General features: G+C 39.4%; 1 protein-coding gene across 1 annotated transcript in view; it reads right to left on the bottom strand.

The window, feature by feature from the left end:
• The window catches only part of LOC135480963 (uncharacterized), a 90,625-nt gene that overhangs the window by 14,784 nt on the left and 54,378 nt on the right, over nucleotides 1–21,463 (bottom strand). The window contains exons 34-43 of the mRNA XM_064760894.1: nucleotides 21,009–21,062; nucleotides 18,674–18,724; nucleotides 17,077–17,124; nucleotides 14,485–14,535; nucleotides 11,915–11,968; nucleotides 7,532–7,594; nucleotides 7,051–7,113; nucleotides 4,712–4,771; nucleotides 794–856; nucleotides 469–531 (exon numbers count right to left, since the gene is read on the bottom strand). Of these exons, the coding sequence (XP_064616964.1) occupies nucleotides 469–531; nucleotides 794–856; nucleotides 4,712–4,771; nucleotides 7,051–7,113; nucleotides 7,532–7,594; nucleotides 11,915–11,968; nucleotides 14,485–14,535; nucleotides 17,077–17,124; nucleotides 18,674–18,724; nucleotides 21,009–21,062 (570 nt within the window). The remainder of the gene's footprint in view (nucleotides 1–468; nucleotides 532–793; nucleotides 857–4,711; nucleotides 4,772–7,050; nucleotides 7,114–7,531; nucleotides 7,595–11,914; nucleotides 11,969–14,484; nucleotides 14,536–17,076; nucleotides 17,125–18,673; nucleotides 18,725–21,008; nucleotides 21,063–21,463) is intronic.

Below are 21,463 nucleotides of genomic sequence, written 5' to 3'. Positions count from 1 at the left end.
AGCCTGGCCAATGGTTCCTTTCTTTATAACAGGTGTGTTTTTCTATGCATTGGAGAAAATATTGAGATCTTAAATATGATGATTGCCCTCCGAATTTGCCTTTGTGGGCGTCTAATACATGTGTGTATGTGTCCGCACAGACGCCATTAGAGTGTGGGATACATATATTCCTGTATTATTCGTCTCTGTTTCCAAATCAGTCGTGGTACTGAACTTGGTATAGTGCTCCGTTCATATTCGTGTTCATGTGTCAAGAAACAGGTGGTACGCGTAAATGATAAAACCTAATGAGCCATTCAGCAAAATATATATTTGGCAAAATCGGAATTTCGTTATCTTGTTGATGTTGTATGGTGATGGTGTGCTGGAATCTTAATCCCCGTAATCCGGAACACATACTTTTACCTTATACTAATGGATGTCGGGAGCAATCTAGCGGAACCGCCTTGTTACCTTGAGGAAACTCACCTCTGCTCCTCGTTTCTTCCTCATTGCGTCTACGTCCGTTATAATTATACTACCTTCGTTATCCTGAAAGTTAATTCATCTTAATTACAATTAAAAGATCCCAACGTCACTTAAACCTGAATATAATCAAACCATTGGATGCTGATCCCGCGTGGCTAAGCCATTGACCAATGATATCGAGCGTTCGTTATCAAGCTGACATATCAAAGGAATATTTGCTAACAATTAGGTGAGAATTAACATCCTACACACATGACACAGAATTTATATACATAGGGTATGTTAGAAAATGAAAACGGAATAGGTTTTCGATAACGGATCTTACCTCGTTTTCACGTTTCTTTCTCCACTCGATGATGTCATCAACAATGACATCTTCTTTATCATCCTGAAAGTAGAAACCACTTGCGTGCATATGTGCATGTGTGCTCTCTAACTCGTCGATGTCAAACGTACTCACTCAAAGTTTCTTAAGTTTTGTAAAGAGTATAATTCTCTTGTACGTAAATATGAATAGGGCGTCCAGAATCTGGCACATAATTGTGCCTGCACCGGACTTATAAGGGCGCCTCTTTTATCGTGTTGAATTAGGTCGGCACGTTGGATATATAAACTGACGGCAACAAGAAACTTTACGACTCTGTGAGTTAAATTTAACCAGCCTTTTCAGCAAATTAATACCACATTATTGTAGAAAAACACTGTACGAAACATATTCCCATGACAAGCGTCATATACGCCCATACGAATTTGTTTTGAGACAACGAAGAAAGTTGAAAAATCACGTGACCCATGGATGGCCGCAACTGCACGTAATAAGTGTATAAAAACGTTACACACAGTGTGCTGGACTTGCACACTGACTAAAAACCACCAAAGTAATGCCCCTATTGACTCCAACGCGAGAGGGCCCTGGGTATGGTGTCCATGGGAGACACCCATGCGCACACTGCAAGGACCTTCGGCTGCTTTCGTGTTACTGTGTCAAACTTGATGCAACGTTACAGACAGACAGGGCAGACATCGGACAGGCCAAGAACAGGCAGGCCTAGGGTAACTACGCCCAGACGGGTATCATCGTCAATTAATGTCATCGTCAATCAATGCCTTAGGTCACCGGGTCAGTCGACAGACCGTCTCCAGGAGCCTCATGGCTCAGGGAATTAGGGCCTATCGACCATTCAGAGGGCAGTTGTTGACAACCGAACATCGTCGCCAGAGGTTGCGATGGGCTCGAATTGTACGCCATTGGCAGCGACGTGATTGGCAACGTGCTGTTTTCACGGATGAAAGCCGCTTCTGGCTGTTCCAAGCCGATGGCAAACGGCGAGTTTACTCTCGAAAAGGCGAACGAACTTCTACATCATGCGTCCAGGAGGTGGTACCGTTTGGTTGCGGCAGCGTGACGGTGTAGGGTGGGATTTGTGGAGATGAATGGGCACCACTGGTCATGATCTACGGGAACCTAACAGCTCAATGTTATGTGGATGAAATTATACGTCCTGTTTTCCTGCTATTCCTTCAACAGCAGCGACGTGGCGTCCTGTACCAGCATGACAAACGCCACACAGCTCGAGTTGTGCAGAACCTCCTGGACGCCAAGGCCGTCAGCGTCTTGCACGTTCCCCAGATATGTCCCCCATAGAACACCTTTGGGATATCATGGGTCGTCAAGTAAGACAACGGTCACACTTTGCGGCCAACCGACAAGAACTGGCGTTCGCTCTCCAATCCCACGTCATCTCATGAGACGACTGACTCTTTCTATGCGTCGGAGAGTTTTTGCATTCATTGAAACAAGGGGTGGCCACACGCGATATTGATTGGTTTTGATGTTGAATGGTTTTAAAAATAATCAACTTTTTGTATACTCTGTCCATTGTTAACCAGGGTGGAATGGCTATTTTTCTACCCATGCTCTGTTTGTTCACTTGTAAAATGATTTGAGGGCTGCTTTGTCCGTTCTTACTCAAGGCTTTCAATATCTAAAGTCATTGGGCTTTTCAATATATTAAACTTCATCATCCTGTTTTTTGCTTTGGTAAAATAAATTGATTTGAACTCTTTGTAAACTTTCTTTTGGCGTCAGTTTATAAAGTTGCAATCAAAGCGTATGTGAGATATGTATTTTATTGTAGATAACTTATATGCTAGCATGATAAACGATTTGAATACTGTTTTCAGCGTAGAACATTCCTTTTGACTTTCCAACATCGGTGAAAATTGATGACTGCTTTTATTTGCGTGATTCCCTTCAAATTTAGTGCTTTAAATACTTTATTAGTTACTTAGCGGTTTGAGGAATTTAAATTGCTATCATTGACGTTTTGTGTTGTACGTCGTTTTGGAAATCGGAATTGTTATTGTTGACCTGGGACGTCCATTTTGATTAACGGTTGGCATACGAATGCCTGTTTAGACTTACACCATTCAAAACCTGAGATTTCGACCTGAGCGTCGTTAATCATTATTATTATTGGTTAACAGAAAATCATGTGATCTACGTTAGTGGCTGGATTGGTTCTTGTTTCGATGAAGTCTTCGACGATTATATTTTCCTTGACATGCTGAAAATTAGTTGAGACTATAAGGATAAATGTTAATCACCAAAGCACTAAATGATTAGGCTGAAATGGTTATGTCATAACTTTCTTACACGAAGATGTGGCTGACTCCGGTCCTTTGTTTCTTTTAGTGTGAAGCTGAGAATCTAAGACCCAAAGATCATATTCTGTCAGTCACCAAGCTTTCAGAAGAATTTATCAGTTCGGAAAAAAATTACACTGTGTAAGTCACCAATTCTTCTCTTCAATAGCCGCATTTCGCATCCAAAACCGTACTCCGGAAGTCAGCGAACGTAAGAAACAAGTGGTAGAATGGTACCATAAAAATATATGTATTTGGTAAGTTAGAAAGTCTTGAAAACAGAATTAAGAAGAAGTCAACAGTAACAAAATGTTCTTCATTTTAAGGGTCAGCGGTCATCTTATTCTCTAAGTCTTGAGAATTAAACTTATAAAGAATTTCTCTCTCCAAAAGCAATACAAGACGAAACGCGTGGGTCACGGAGCTAATATGGTCAAAACATAGGTGTCTGACCATAGCCACTTTTCGTTTTGTTTTTTGTTTTTTTCTTGTTTTTTTTAACGTGATTTATGCAAATAACACCAGCCTTCCTTGCTTTTAGCAAAGGTAAGATGGAGTAGATCCCTGGGCTTTGTTACGCCAGTGTACTTCAATCATCTAACTAGCTTACTGTGCGATTCTAACTGCTTAATTTAACTCTTCGGTTACATTTGATCAGTTCTAACTGTACAATTCTGTTGATAGGACATCTGCACTGCGCATTTCTAAGCACAGTTCTGACAGCTTAGTTTAGCCGTTCAGTTTTAAATGACCAATGTAAACTGTTCGGCTCCAGAAGATCGGTTCTACATCTTTCAACTCTAGCTATTCAGTTCCGGTTGCTAGGTTTCTGTTGTTTTATCTTCAATTCTTTAGTTCTAGTTGTTGAGCTATAGTTACCAACTTTTAATTTATCGGTTAAGACGTGGGACACTAGTTATTCCGTTCTATTTGTTCAGTTTTAGTTGATCAACTCTGGTTATTCCGTTCTAACTGCTCTGCACTAGCTGTTCAACTCCCCGTACACATCAAAAACTGATAGGCATATACATGTTAAAATACAAACGGCCATTTAACACTCCAGTAGACATATCACATGTTTTCTGTAAAACACCAATATTTTAGAGATAACGCGGAAATAATTCACTGAAAATGCCAATGGTATAAAAAAGATGTTAGCTTGTAGCTTAACAAAAATGTTTGCGTGTACAGCCTCATCATATACATGTAACACGTTTATTGATAAAACGTCTGCGTTCAAAATAAGAACGTTTGCACATTTTTGCGTGTGTTTCTATAAGTACATGTCATGCGTTGTTAATACTTGTAGTGTCTTTAGGTATAGTTCAGATCTGGTAGCTGTTCCGCTCTAGCAATTCCGTTCTATGTTATGCACTATGGCTGATCAAAGCCACAAATAAAAAATACTTTGCTCTAGAAACCTAAGAATTTGCGCACTGATGCTTTACTGCAGAACAATATAATAAGCACAATTTGGGCTCTTTCCTGTTTGAGTTTGGCTTTATAATGGCTTACAATTAATGACTTAAGTCTTAAGCTGCTCAATTCACGCTGTTTAACTCATGGACAAGCTATTACCTTGACTTACGTGACTTACCTTGACTGATCGTCTCTTCCTGATGCCGTCAAGGTCTTCGCCAAATATAGCCCTGGTGTTCTGAAATTTAAAGTTGATTGGATTGAGTGAACCGTTATAAATATAAGCGTCATGTTCGACATTCGTATACCATTCGTAGTCCGTAAAGGGCGTTCCAAGTCGATGATCGCAAGATCCATTTCCAAAACAACGTCCAACACTAGCCCCCAAAGACAGAGGCATGCAAGAAACCAGTCGTTCGCTGGCCAGAAACACACTGCCTTGCACGTAAGCAATCTAAGCTTGTCAGCTTCAGATTGGGGCTCCTGTATACACATTAACACATGTAAATTAACACAATTTACAGATAAAACCTAGTTCCTCGGATGTTATCCTGATGAACAAGGTATGTTACCCGGTTTTAATACTGATTCTACTACTCATTCGCGTAGTGCATACCTTGTCTCTCTAACATCACTGAAAACTCTAGACTGCTTCTCGTTGAAATTATTTTTCTTTTCATTCATGCTTCTCTTTGTAATTTTGTAATTTAGATACTTTTTCAGTTCTTTGGGTGTTTGTGTTTTTCTGAGAACGTCATTCTGGGAATTGGCCGGGCGATTATTGACCTGCAACGTCCATTTTGTTTGAAGGGTGGCTTACGGTTGTTCCATTTACCACTGTTCAGCATTAGCAATCCATCTTTAATTGTTGTGTATGTGTCTTTTCTAATCATTTAAAACTATTTAAACTTTGATTATTAACGCCTACAAGTAGTAAAAAAAAACATATATAACTATTTGCAGCCTGTCTGATTTCCTACCACCATAATGCTGGCTGTCGTCGTAAAAAATAATATTCTTGAGTATACGGTGTAAAACACTAATCAAATCAATAAATCATGTTTTACACTTGTATTTCACAGCATTTACTGAAAGGCTCCTATATGTACATATTTTATTGACCAATAGGATTCTTGATGTAAAGTTGGGAATAACCGGAACTTAAGGTACAACTCAACTTATTCCATAAATTCAAAGATTCAGGATTCACCCGACGTTTGTAACTCTGTAAATAAACTGATCTTTTGTTCGCTTTTAACTGTCAATTTTAGTTCTTCCGTTTGGTTCTGGCTTTCAAGCTGATTTTTTTTTAAATTCTCACTGTTCAGGTGTGGCTGATCAGTTCTTGCTGTACAGGTTTGACTGATCTGTTCTTGCTGTACATATCTGGCTATTCAGTTCTTGCTGTACAGATCTGGCTATTCAGTTCTTGCTGTACAGATCTGGCTGATCAGTTCTTGCTGTACAGATCTGGCTGATCAGTTCTTGCTGTACAGATCTGGCTGATCAGTTCTTGCTGTACAGATCTGGCTGATCAGTTCTTGCTGTACAGATCTGGCTGATCAGCTCTTGCTGTACAGATCTGGCTGATCAGTTCTTGCTGTATAGATCTGGCTATTCAGTTCTTGCTTTACAGATCTGGCTGTTCAGTTCTTGCTTTACAGGTTTGGCTGATCAGTCCTTGTTGTTCAGGCCTGGCTGACCAGTTCTTGCTGTACAGATCTGGCTGTTCAGTTCTAGCTGTACAGATCTGGCTGTTCAATTCTTGCTGTACAGGTTTGGCCGATCAGTCCTTGTTGTTCAGGCTTGTTTGACCAGTTCTTGCTGTACAGGTTTGACTGATCAGTTCTTGCTGTACAGATCTGGCTGATCTGTTCTTGCTGTACAGATCTGGCTGTTCAGTTCTAGCTGTACAGATCTGGCTGTTCAGTTCTTGCTGTACAGGTTTGGCTGATCAGTCCTTGTTGTTCAGGCCTGGCTGTTCAGTTCTTGCTGTACAGGTTTGGCTGATCAGTCATTGTTGTTCAGGCCTGTTCCGTTCTAGCGTAAGCCGTGTTTTATTCACGTAACACCTATTCCGTTGGTCTGCAAGCAACCTGCGGATGGTCGTGGGTTTCCCCCGGGCTCTGCCCGGTTTCCATCCACCATAATGCTGGCCGCCGTCGTATAAGTGAAATATTCTTGAGTACGGCGTAAAACACCAATCAAATAAATAAATAAACCTATTCCGTTCGTCTCTTTCTAAAGCCATCATTATCATCGATAGAGCAACTCTGGCATGATGGAAGTCAAAGATTGTGTGATCATCGGAGGTAAAATTCGACAAGCACGCAATGTATTGTGGCATACAACCTTTACAGGTAAAAGGTTAAAACTTTGCGACGTCATAATCGTCATGACAACGTGAAAATATATGTCAAAATCTGGTCATAAAAATCTACCCCTTGTTTTTATTACACGAACTCTGAAATATTAAAGAATATTGATGACCAATAACACAAAAATTAGTACATTTACCTTATCTTCTCTTCTTTTTCTCAATCCGCCAAGTTCTTCGATAATGATTTCATTCTCTGCCTTCTGAAAACAAAATCCAGCACGCGACATTTGAGAAGGCAAAAACAGTTTAGGATGTTGATACCTTTCAGAAAAATTAGTCAAACAAGGTGCCGGTAGTAATGTTGAAGAATACCTGAAAGGAATCGTTTTTATTTCTTGAGACTTAGTATATGATATGGCCTAATATCTAAACTACTAAACTACATATAAAGTTGCTCAGCTTCTCTTATTGGGGCGTAAAAATGGATCTGAACTACAATTTTATCAGCTACCCTCCCCCCCCCCCCGCTTCCCCGTGGTGAGTCCTTAATTTAAGTAACCTGCTGTGCTGACGATAGCCGTGAAAACAAATTTTTAGACCTAAAAAGTTGACTTTTAGCATATTCTGAAATTGAAGTTACGACCGTGAAATGTGTTAAAACTTATTCTCAGGACTAACTTTGTCTGCTCTTTTTCTTCTGAAGCCGATAATGTCATCAGAAATAATACCCTCCTCCTTTTCCTGAAAGAAAAGCTGATGGTTCATTAAACATAAAAATGATTATTAATTTTATCCAACGGACAGCCCATTTTCTTTATTACGCCTCAGCATTCTTTGTCTCTTGGAATGGAAACACGTGAAACATATTTCATATCTCATTGATACTATTAAATTCCTTTTAAGAAGGTAAGTTATCCAATTTAACAGACGAGTGGTGATTTTCCTCGAAGACAAAGTACCTTAGAATTTCTTATTTTGCGTTGCAAGGTCAAAGTTTCCTATTATTGATGGATGAAAACCTGGACCATGTATGTATAGATTCTATAGCATTTTATTTAGGAAAATACATTTCTGGAACAGAGAGCCAGTAATTAACAGACCTAGTATAGGGGATAGTGATGAACAGGAGACCTGACTAGAAATGGATAGATGGACAACCTACATGTATATTGATTTTTTGATTGGTATTTTGCGTATTATGGTGGGAGAAAAACTGGGCAGAAAAGACTAGACAAACAGAAATGCAAAAGAAATACTACGACCCCAACAATGCATTACAGACTGCGTTCTTATTCTCCAAAATATCAATCCAATTATATTGATAATCCAATTATATTTTATATGACAAGGTTAGTCACGTGCAAGTAGACCTATATCAACATAACGACATAGAAAACATCTGAATAATGTTAACGAATTTCCCCCCCACCGAAGAAGTAAGACGATATATCAAGTACCAAATTAAGATAGCCATATGGAAAGAGATTCAGTTAACAGATTTCAGTGATATTGCAAAGAAATGTTCTGGGTAAATAAATGAAATCCGTATCGAAATCGTGTATCATGCCAGATTATAAGTTGTCTATGATCAAATATGTCTCAGTTGCGCTTTCATTGCTGTTCATAACTGTTCCTATATTCAACTTGACGATCTAATTTCAACATGGCGAATATACTTCCAACAGCCCCAGATTGAGTGAAATCAGACACAGTTGTGAAGTAGAAAACTACCCGAGAAGGATGTTTCCAAAACAATTGTATCATTGACGAGTGACTCACCCTAGCCTGAAAGTAGAAATCTTAATGACGTCCATTTTTTTTCTTCTTTGCTTTTTTTGTCTTTTTTTTCAGCTACTACTTTTCTAACTCTTTTTCTTGCATTATGTTTAACCACATCGGCCGTTCAGAAAAAAGTAGATCTCAATTTTTCATCAATATATGTTTAATTTTGTATTTTTTCAGAGGTGTTAATTTATATCACACAAAATTTGCTTTAATGACTTGTATTTAATAATTTGGGGGATTTTGACTTTGGATATTAATTTATTCACTGGCGGCCTGAACTTTAACACTTTTTGCTCCATGGGGTAGTTTACATCAACCATGAGCTTTTTGTTAGCTTTCACCTACATTGGTTGATTTGTTACTTTAGTGTTTACAGCCGCTCAGCTCTTGTAATTCACCTTTACACTTTTGGTTGTTCCACTACAAACACTCAGCTCGAGCAATTCACCTCTACACCTCTAGTTGTTCCAATACAGTCGCTCAGCTCTTGCAGTTCACCTCTACACCTCTAGTTGTTCCATTACAGCCACTCAGCTCCAGCAATTCACCTCTACACCTCTAGTTGTTCCATTACAGCCACTCGGCTCCAGCAATTCATCTCTACACCTTTGGTTGTTCCATTACAGTCCCTCATCTCTTGCAGTTCATCTTTACACCATAGTTGTTCCATTACAGTCGCTCAGCTCTTGCAGTTCATCTCTACACCTCTAGTTGTTCCATTACAGCCACTCAGCTCCAGCTATTCACCTCTACACCTTTGGTTGTTCCATTACAGCCGCCCAGCTCTTTTAATTCAGTTCTACAACTCTTGTTGTTCCATTACAGTCGCTCGGCTCTTGCAGTTCACAAACTACAGCCCTAGTTCTTCAATTATAGCCGCTCAGCTCTTTCAGTTCACCAGTATACTTCTAGTTGTTCCATTACAGCCACTCAGCTCCAGCATTTCACCTCTACACCTCTAATTGTTCCATTACAACTATTCAACTCGATCAATTCATGTCTACACCTCTAGTTGTTCCACTACAGCCGGTCAACTCTTGCAGTTCACCTCTACACCTTTAGTTGTTCTATTACAGTTGCTCAGCTCCAGCAATTCACCTCTACACCTCTACTTGTTCCATTACAGCCACTCAGCTCTTGCAGCTCATCTCTACACATCTAATTTTTCAATTACAGCCACTCAGCTCCAACAATTCACCTCTACAACTCCAGTTGTTCCATTACAGTCGTTCAGCTCATGGAGTTCACCTCTATACCTTTAACTGTTCCAGTACAGATGCCCAGCTCTTGCAGTTCACCTCTACACCTCTGGTTGTTCCATTACAGTCGCTTAGCGCTTGCATTTGACCTCTACAACTCTAGTTGTTCCATTACAGTCGCCCAGCTCTTGTAATTCACCTATACACCTCTAGTTGTTCCATTACAGTAGCTTATCTCATGCAGTTCATCTCTATACCTATAGTTGTTCCATTACAGCCGCTCAACTCTTGCAGTTCACCTCTATACCTCTAATTGTTCCATTACAGTCGCCCAGCTTTTGTAGTTCACCTCTACACCTATAGTTGTTCAATTACAGCCGCTCAACTCTTGCATTTCACCTCTACAACTCTAGTTGTTCCATTACAGTCGCCCAGCTCTTGTAATTCACCTCTACACCTCTAGTTGTTCCATTACAGTAGCTTAGCTCATGCAGTTCATCTCTATACCTATAGTTGTTCCATTACAGCCGCTCAACTCTTGCAGTTCACCTCTATACCTCTAATTGTTCCATTACAGTCGCCCAGCTTTTGTAGTTCACCTCTACACCTATAGTTGTTCCATTACAGCCGCTCAACTCTTGCAGTTCACCTCTACACCTCTGGCTGTCCATTACAGTCGCTCAGCTCGAGCAATTCACCTCTACACCTCTAGTTGTTCAATTACAGCCACTCAGTTCTTGCAGCACATCTCTACACATCTAATTTTTCCAGTACGGCCACTCAGCTCTTGCAGGTCATCTCTACACCTCTGATTGTTCAGGCCCAGCTGTTCAGCTCTTGTAGTTCAGCGCTACACCTCTAGATGTTCCATTACAGCCACTCAGCTCCAGCTCTTGCAGTTCACCTATACACCTATGGTTGCTCCATTACAGTCGCTCAGCTCTTGCAATTCATCTCTACACATCTAGTTGTTTCATTACAACCGCCCAGCTCTTGTAATTCACCTCTACACCTCTAGTTGTTCCATTACAGCCGCTCAACTCCAGCAATTCACCTCTACACCTTTGGTTGTTCCATTACAGCCACTCAGCTCCAACAATTCACCTCTACAACTCTAGTTGTTCCATTACAGTCGTTCAGCTCATGGAGTTCACCTCTATACCTTTAACTGTTCCAGTACAGCCACCTCGCTCTTGCGGTTCACCTCTACCACCTCTAGTTGTTCCATTACAGTCACTCAGCTCTTGCAGTTCACCTCTACACCTCTAGCTGTTCCAGTACATCCGGTCACCTCTTGCGGTTCACCTCTACACCTCTAATTGTTTCATTACAGCCGCTCAGCTCTTGCATTTTATTACAGCTGTTCATCAATGGCAAGTCACCTCTAGTTATTTCATTACGGCTGTTTATCAGTCAGTCAGGTCTGGTTGTTATTCACGTATTGTAGCTTAGATTGCAGCTATTTTTAGTTGTTCACAATCAGTTCAATTTTGATAAACATTTTAAAATAAATATCACAATAAAGTAGAGAAATAATTTGGCAGTAAAATAAAGATTCTACTTTCTTACAAAGTGAATCATTTTTTACAATGGAAGGTTTCTGTGCATAAAATAATCGTGCAATGGTGACGATGATGGTAATCTTTGAAATACTGGTCCAAAAAGATGATGTACAGAACTACACTAAAATGCACAGTAGATAACTGGGCTCTAACGAGCGTTGATTTATCTGGATAGTACATGTGTATGAAGACACCATGCCAAGTTTTGGGATACATGTACTGAGATATATAAACACCTGACAGGGCACTCTGCCTAGTTTTTAGTATACTGACATCAGACAGGACACATTCTTCTGACACATGACAGTAGACTCCCACGTCACAGTAAACCAACACCAGACATGACACTCCATCCAGCCACAGTATATGACAACCAGTCTGTATACCCCAAGTCACAGTAAACTGACACCAGACAGGACACTTCCCCCAGTCACAGTATAATGAGACTGGACTCTTTAGGTAACATTTAGGTAAATATAAAGTACCATTTGTAATGGGAATACAATTGATCTCACCTCATTTTCTCTTTTCTTTCTGAAAGCCACAACATCCTCGACAATGATATGATTCTGGGAAGAAATCATAGAGAAAGTGATGCAGACATTTTCAAACCATTAAAATCTGAACTTTCCAGACCCTCAAAGTGTTTGGGTAATTCATTATCTTCACTTCAAGATACATATCAAAAAAACAGTTCAATTATTTCAAATGCGGAAAGGTAAAGCCTATCTGACAAAAGACAACTTTTCCCACACAATAATTTAATTCATCATAAAATGTTCAAGCCACACCCTAGAGCAACGGCTATTAGAAAAGGTTTTTTTTTACAATTCATTGTTTTTTCTCTATGTTAAGTCAAGCCATTTCACCATTTCTTCGTAAAACGATCTGTTCGTCAGTAATAAAAAGGCTATGTAAGGCAAAATTGGTATCCATCGTTAAAATCGGCCATTTCTGATGGCGTCTTCTAGAAGCAGAGATTATATCCATTTAGTCCTGTGTAACCGGAACTACATGTTCAACACACTTTACCAAACGCCCGTACACATTGCTGACCAGCACTTGTCACGTACATATATGGATGGATCCACCACATCCAATGTCTCACTACCTCTTCTCGTGACAGCGTTACTGTTCATTCTTATACCGGTGAAGGCTATTTCACAGAACACTTTAACTGAAAGTCTGCTGTCTAGGTGAGGCTAGGATGTATTCTGTACTCTCCATGGGCTCAGTTGGTTAGCGCGCTAGCGCAGCGTAATGATACAGCAGCCTCTCACCAATGCGGTCGGTGTAAGTTCTAAGTTCAGCTCATGTTGGCTTCCTCTCCTTCCAGCAACTTGTGGATAGTCGTTCCAACCTGTGGATGGTCCTGGGTTTCTCCCGGGCTCTGCCCGGTTTCCTCCCACCATTTAAATATTCTTGAGGACGGCATAAAACACCAATCAATAAAGTAAATAAATATTAAATAAACGACATGTATGCTGTTATGAAAACATAAAGACTGTATTATACTAACATAATGCTAAATGTATGTTGAATATGGCACAGGATTATATTATAATTATATAATACTAATTCTAGCATCAGAGAGGAGGCTTTCTGATAAAGTTAGAACATTATTTTTTTTTTGAATGTACTAAATTCCAGCAAACATTGTTCAATAGTGTTTCACCAAAAATGTGTTGCAGAATAAAATGAGTGTTACGGGATGTGTCATTTAACATGTATCTGTGTCCCCTTGATTTCCAGCCTCTCCTCTATTGCTCCATCATTTAAGGCTCGGTGATGTTCTAAAAAAATGTCAGATACATGTATCAGGTTTACACTTTAACAGTGTGCTGGGTAGGCCCACTGATGTTTTTCTCAGAACATGGTGGCAAAATATGGCTCTCTGGCTATAAAAAAAAAACAGTTTCTTTTTTCAACATATAGTCCATACATCATTTTGAAACCAGCTTAGTAGGAAATAAAATTTCATTTTATGGTACCTGTTATCCTAAGAGTTTACGTTGGCTTACATGTTCATCAGCTTGTCGCTTCTTTCTGAATAAGGCACATTCTGAACAACAACATAACTCTGAGGTTAACTAAGCCTTATTTTGATTAGTTTTGTTGAGGTTCCAATACTTCAGTAAGAAAATTCTCGCAATAATATCCAGTAATTGTCCGCGGCATTTAACAATGATAGAACAAATACTGTATGTATATGCTTACATCGTACTTAACAATATTTTCGTCACATTAGGTGCGTGTACATTTATTGTGTCTTCCTGTGGCAGGGCGAGTCCATTCGCCAAAGTGCTGCGGCCATTGAAATATAATACCGAAGACACCAGTCATGACAGCCTTTTAATACGACCCGACCCGGGTTTGATCCTGAGGTCTCCCAGCTTCGAGGCCAACGCTCTAACCACTAGTCCACCAAAGCGATCTAGAATAGTTACTGTGTACAATGCACAGGTGGTTCATACTTGATGTAACTGTGATGCTGGCTTACATCATTATCAGCTTTTGAAGCTTTACACAGAAGCAACAGTTCAAGTTGCTTGGTAAGTCGTTCACAGTCTGTCATGGTAGCTCTTTTTTTCTAAATCGACTATATCATACGTGTGTCAAGTGAGCCTACGAGTGACTTAGCTGCCCCTTTCTTTAAAGAAAAGTCGGCGAAATCATTAATGATCCAAACTCTCAAGTGAACCAGAAAGCAAAAGCACTTTTGGAGATTAAAGCAACGCCGAGAAAACTTTTATCATGAAAGAAACTATTTTCTTTTTGAGAAGAAAAAAAATAGGATGTATGCGTCAAAATAGATATTCGTATACCAGCGGTCAACCACTATGGAGAATCCAGGTCAATAACTGCAAAGTCAATTCCAAAACGGCGTTTAACAGAAACCGGCAAAGATCTAAGAAAGCATTAAAGGTACGAAATTAGAATGGATTCATGCAAAGATAAACAATCAACAGTTTTCAATGATGCTGGAAAAGCGCGAGATATGTTCTAGGCGAATGAGTGAAAACAGTATTCAAAAACCATAAAGAAAACTTAACACAGTTGGTAGACCTTGGAAATTATTTCTCACCGGTTGAGGTTTTATCGGTTTTGCCATGACTTCATCTTCAATCACGATTCCCTGATAAAAAAAAACAAACATTGAGACATCATGGTAAATATGGAAATTAAAGTTCAGCTTTGATAATATGTGAGTATGGCGTTTGATCGTGATGTTTGTATATTAATTTAAAAATGGTTACTGCACCACATTTTGAGTGCTACCCATGCGTGTACACGAGTTGTAAGCTGGAAATGTACAATGCTCATCAAAAGAAAAGCAACTCTGACGTCACAAAGAAATAACGTTGTTTAATCCACGGAGATTCCACACGTTAACTCGAAGTCGTGACAGCAAAGCCCTAGGTTCTACCGATCTTCAAAATAATATTCCTTATACACAAATATTGGATAGATTTTGAAGGCACACCCATGCAAGAGCTAAAGAGTAAAAGAGTTAAAGCTGTTCGGCACTGGTTATTCAAATGTAAATGTTTGGCTCTAGTTGTTCAATCAACAACTGTTCAGCTCTGATTATTAAAATACAGGTGTTCATTTTTATTTACTGCATAACAGATGTTAGGCCCTAACTAAAAATAATGTTTTAGCGACTGACTGCCTGAAACGTGTTCAGCTGTTTGGCTTTACGGCTGTTCAGCCGTAGTAGTTCAATTACAGCTATTCAGACTAGCAACCAAGATTTGCTTGTTGATGGAATTTTAACTTTTCAGCTGTATATGTCTTTAACAGTTCTTAAAAATCAGTTCAACTTTGATAAACGCCCCGCTTTTTTCGTTCATTGCTATCGACAACTTCAACATTAGCCTGAAAGTAGACATTTTTCTGACAATGAGAGCTTGTAACAACTCCCCCCCCCCCCCCCCCCCCCCCTTCACGCTGCCCTCCACTCGGGCCGTACATGGAAAGATCTGTCAGTTACCGCCGCATTGTTGTGGGTTTCCCTCATGCTTTGCCCAGTTTCCTCCCACCATAATGCTGGCCGCCATCGTATAAGTGAAATATTCTTGAGTACGACATAAAACACCAATCAAATAAACAAATAACAGATGTACTACAGATTTCAAATTGACCTCTTCATCATCAACATTTTATCGTAGTTGTATTTTAGTGCTCCTATATCTACATACTTTATGTAAGTTAGGTTCCCCATCGGGATTGTAGATATGACTCACTGACGGATAGAAGAATTCAGTTTTAACATGTGAACAAACTCTTCTTTTGTCCTTTTTAGCTGATCAGTTTTAGGTCTCCAGTTTAGTTCCGGCTGTTCGAGTCTAGCTGTTCATTTCTTGATGTTCACTTGTGACTGTTCATGCTTAAGTACTAGCTGTTCAGTATCAGCTCTTCGGTTCAGGTCAAGATCTCAGTTCTAGCCCTTCAGTGATCAGTTCTAGCTCTTTTCTTCTAGTCAGTCAGGTCTTGTTCATCAGTCCGAGCTACTCCATTCTTCTAGTTAATCAGTTTTAGTTGATCACTTCTAGCTAGTCAGTTCTATTTGATTAGTCCTAGCTCTTCTCTTCTAGTTAGTCAGTTCTAGTTGATCAGTTCCACCTCTTCTGATTTAACTAGTCAGTTCTAGCTCTTCTGTTCTACAATGTATCTAGTCAGTTCTGGTTGATCAGTTCTAGCTCTTCCGTCTAATCTATTTACTTTTAGTTAATCAGTTCTTTGGCTCAGGTTTAGCTCTCCTTTGTAACCCTCTAGTTCTAACCGATGCGTTCCTGATGTTTAACTGTAGCTGTTCAGTTCTAGCTGTTCAGTCCTAGCTGTTCAGTTCTAGCTGTTCAGTTCTAGCTGTTCAACTCTTGATCATCAGTTCTAGCTGTTCAGTTCGACCAGCTCAGTTCTAACTCTTTGGCTCCAGCCTCTCGGTTCCAGCTCTTTACCTCTTGCTGTTCACCTCTGGTTGCTCATTTCCAAGTGTTCTGGTTTCGGTACGAGTTTTTGTTTTAACTGATGAACGGTGTTTTAATCACGTGGCTTACCCAGTCTGACCGTCTCTTTCTAAATCCGTAAATATAACTTTGAAATCACACTAAGCTGCCACTTTCTTACGGAGTAAATCCCAAGAGGCCCCCTGGCCTAGTCGTTAGCGTGCTGGTGCAACATAACGACCCAAATGCATCGCTGTGAGTTCAAGTCCAGCTCATCCCGACTTCCTCTCAGGTCGTACGTTGGAAGATGCCAGCAAAGAGGGAATGGATGTGGGTTTCCCCCAGATCTCCCCGGTTTCCTCCCACCAGAAGGCTGGTCGCCGTTGGATAATTGAAATATTCTTAAGTACACCAGTCAAACAAATTAATTTATTCCACTGGACAACTTTCACTGGACAACAACGGTCACATGGCGAACAGATATATTCGGATTTAAGAGTTCTCTCTCTTTGTTTATGAATACAGTGCTCACAATGCTAAAGCGATTCACCCATACATCCGCCTTCTGCGTTAATAACCTGAGGATTAATGATACCATATATTTGCGTATCCTATCACTGACTAACCATATAACTACTAAAATAAACGAATAAAGTAAACCCGATATTCTTCTGTACATGTGCACTGAAATATTACTATCGATATACGTTTACGTCCCAACAACTCACCTTGTTCGCCCTCTTCCTTCGGTCAGTACCATCGATAGCTTCCACATCCTGAAAGTAGACATTTTTGTGACAAAGATAGCTAATCTCTCCCTTTTATACCAACGGTGGGCTTTACAAGTGATATAAAATCAGACGAGATCGATTTCAAATTTTTCGATCTGAATTCTTTTTAAGCGCCTAGAACTTGGGTTAAAGTGTCTTTTGTCCGAAAAACATGCAGTTTACAGCGTCTTTCTATATACTACTATATGTACGTATATCTTACATGTTTTATGTAAATCAGGTAGGCCATTAAGCCTTTTGATGTGTAACTCACTCAATAGTTGAAGCATTGAATTGGCAAGTTACTCATTCCATGTTCAATTCTATCTTTTCACTTCTACCTTTCCGGCTTGGTTCTAGCTGTTCAGTTTTGATAACGTTCTGTTCTCGATGTTTACCTGTTTGGTAATTCTAGTTGCTCGGGTTTTATAATAGCTCTTCAGTTAGATATTAAATTCCAGTCTTTCTGATATAGGTATTTAGTTTTAGCTTGTCGATTTTAGTTGTTTGCGTTCACCTTGTTTTTACGAGGTCAGCTGAAGCTCTCCAGTTGTGACACACATTGTCTTACACTTAATCACGTGTCTTACCCAATCTGATCGGCTCTTTTTAAAACAATTGATATCTTCGATAATCACAGCACTGGCGCCATTACAGTTTTAGGAAGTTGTGTGACGATTTTAATCAACGTTACAAATTATTACTGCAAACATTAGTCTGTCAAGTCTGTCCAACAAATGCCTTCGCTTTTAGTTTCTTAAGTTTTACAATGGGTGTGAATCTCTTGTAAGTTAATGTGGACAGAGCACTCAAAATATCTGGCACTCTGCGTGCGTCACCATTGTGTCTAATTACGCCTAACTGGGACTGGTAACAATAGATGGTTTAGATGGCTTGGGTACATATAACTTTCACAGATAAAATCTGTTCTCTTGGAGGCCAAAATTGCTGAATATTTTCAACTCGGTAATCGGCGTGACAGCGACAAGTTGATAGGCGCGACACATCCATTCCACGGTTCTAATTTTTTTTTATAACATTACTATTGCTGTGGCTGTTCTTGTTGACAAATTATCTTCAATAATGCATAGTTTCTATGAATAACATTATCTTGCCATGAAGACTTAAATTTTGAAACACTGGTCCAGAAAGGTGAAGTACAGAACTGCAATAAAATGCACCGTAATTAATCTAAGCACATTTTCCACAAGGTTCCTTTCTAAAACACGGCGTTCTAATACGATGTTTTTGTGACACCTAGTCACAGTGTACTCCCGCTATACAAGACACACCTGTCAATTCACGAAATTCTGACACCATTCAGGACACCGCGCTCGCCTACTGTGCTTCCACGCAATATATATATCTTCTATGCAAATATATCGTAAAAGTAACCTGATGATTACTGACACGATATATTTGCGTATCCTATCACTGAATAACCATTCAACTAATAAAATAAATAAATAAATAAAGGAAACCAGATATTCTTCTCCACAAGTACATGTGCACTGAAATATTGCTATCAATATACGTTTACGTCCCAACAACTCACCTTGGTCGCCCTCTTCTTTCTCTCACTACCAGTATCGATCACTCCCACATCCTAAAAGTAGAATTTTTTGTGACAAAGGTATCTACTCTCTTGCAGTTATAATCAATGGTGAATTTTAGAAGTGATATAAAATCAGACGAGTCCGATTTTAAATTTATCCATCTGAATTCTATTTAGACATCTAAGAATTAGGTTATAGAGTCATTTTGTCAAAAAAACCTAGCATTTTACAGTGCCTTTCTATCTGCTACTATATGTACGTATATCTTACATGTTTCATGTAAATTAGGTTGGCCATTTGGCCTTTTGATGTATAACTCAGTCATCAGTTGAAGGGCTGAATTGTCACGTCACCGTAATGGAGTAAACTCATTCTATGTTCAATTATATATTTTCACTTGTAGCTTTTCTGTTTGGTTAAAACTGTTCAGTTTTAATTACGTTCTGTTCCCGATGTTCTGGTTTACCTGTTTAGCTGTATCTGATCATTTCTTGTTTTGCTTTCTCACTTCTAGTTTTTAACATGCAGCTTTTCAGCTGTACTTGTTTGTTAATTCTAGTTGCTCGGTTTTTTTATAATAGCCCTTAGTTTCTTAAATTTTACAATGGGTGTGAATCTGTTGTGAGCTGATGTGGTCAGAGCGCTCAAAATATCTGGCACCCTGTGTGCTTCACCATTGTGTCTAACTCCCGCCTAACCTCTGGCTGGACACTGTCTATTCATAGAGCCGAATTAAATCGCCATGTTGGATATATGATCAGCTGGAAACAAAGCGCAACTGAGACTGCCAACTGACACCTTCTGCTTTTCTTACATCATTGAAAACGACTGACCGCCTCTCATTGGATGATTAAGTCCTAATTTCTTAATTTATAAACTCTTAGTTCATCCGTAGTTTTTGTTTATTGTCGTTTTGGAATTATCCTTGCAATTATTGACCTTTAACGTTCATCTTGGTTGACGGCTGATATACAAATGTCTGTTTTGACACATAAATCATCACCAAGTTTGACACAGAGGTAAAGTTCGACAATCATACGGTATCTAGTGGTTGTCAGAGTAACAATAGATGTTTGTGATGAACTGGGTACATCAAACTTTTACAGATAAAATATGTTCTCTTGGAGACCAAAATTGCTGAATATTTCCAACGCCGTAATCGGTGTGACAGCAACATCTCAAAATGGTGTCACACATCCATTCCATGGTTGTTTAATTTTTTGATACTACTATTGCCTTGGCTGTCGTTGTTGACAAATTATCCTCAACAACGCATGATTTCTGTGAATAAAATTATCTTGCAATGATGAAGCCGATGGTCAACTTTGGAACACTGGTCCAGAAAGGTGAAGTACAGAACTGCAATAAAATGCATCATAATAAATCTAAGCACACTTTCCAAAAAGGTCCTTCTAAAACCCGGCCTTCTAATACGATGTTTTTTTGCTCTGGATAGCTCAGTTATCCAAGCCTAGTTATTTCAAGAGATTGACGGGATACCCCGCCAAGTTTTGGTGTCCTGAAAGCAGATAGAACACCTGTTCAGTCATGGTTTACTAACACACGACAGGACAAACCACCAATTAATTGTGTAGTAACACAAGACACGACACACGGGCCGGTCATGGTATACTAACACAAGACACGACACCCCTGTCAAGTCACGATATACTGACTGTGCTTAAACTTAAAATTTTCCTCCCGGTTTCCTCCCACCATAATGCTGGCCACCGTCGTATAAGTGGAAAATTCTTGAGTACGACGTAAAACACCAATGAAATAAATAAATCAAATAAATCCTTTTGCTTTACGCCAAATGGAAAAGAGCTATTTTCCCTCAAGGGTATAAAGAATGCTCGACCTCCATTCCACGTTTATCTGACAACAAATGAAATCTACAAATATGGTGAACATTTGTTGTTTTGATTTGTGAAACCTCTCAATGAATTATTTCATTATCTGCAGCCTGATCAAAAGTCATAGTTTAAGCACCATCTCGTATTTTTCTACAGCATGAAATCTCAAAATGAGAACGCGTATGTAATACTTTTTCGATGAGAGGGGGGGGAAAAGGAAGTACAGAAAACCATAACATGCAGATGAAAAAGGATTCCACGTTGTCTTGCCATCATCACTTCTGTATAACTGAGCATTTCTTTCAGCACCTCTGTCTTCTTCACCTAACGTCTCGCCATATAGAGTTTTCATAGTATAGTATATCTTCACGTTCAGCTTTGAATCTAATAAAATGATGAAAATCCCACATGTCATTTCCCCACTGGATCACCCAAGATGGCGTGAACTTACATCACAGTACCGGGTAAATAATCTCACCTCAGCTTCCCGTTTCTTCTTGAACATCACTTGATCCTCAACAACGATGGGTTTCTGGGGAAAAAGGGATCAAGGAGTGATATGACATGGCTTTGAATCTCTCAAAAGTAAACTGACTTTGACTTCACTTCCTGCAACCACAGCTCAACTAAATGGTGGTCATGACACGTTGAATGTTTTTGTATGTTGTAGAAAAAGTGCAAGCTGCATGTTGTGGTATGACATTGTACCACGCGAAAGTTAGTCCATATATATTTATGAGGTTAAAGTTGACAAATTTACTACATAAATAGTAGGGAAAATCAAATCTTTCGAGTAACCCGCATATCTAAATAAATTAAATACAAAGTAAATTAAATAAATTAGATTTATTACTCAACGGAAAGGCGTTTAAACAAACGACCCCAGAATGTCTGCCTGTCGCTTCACAAGACACCCCGAGCAGTCATGGCAGA

This window comes from Liolophura sinensis, chromosome 13 (genome assembly GCF_032854445.1).
Source record: "Liolophura sinensis isolate JHLJ2023 chromosome 13, CUHK_Ljap_v2, whole genome shotgun sequence".
In the NCBI taxonomy this organism is placed as follows: Eukaryota; Metazoa; Mollusca; class Polyplacophora; order Chitonida; family Chitonidae; genus Liolophura; species Liolophura sinensis.
Note: the sequence above shows the minus strand (reverse complement) of the source record. Positions and strands in the feature narration are given on the sequence as shown.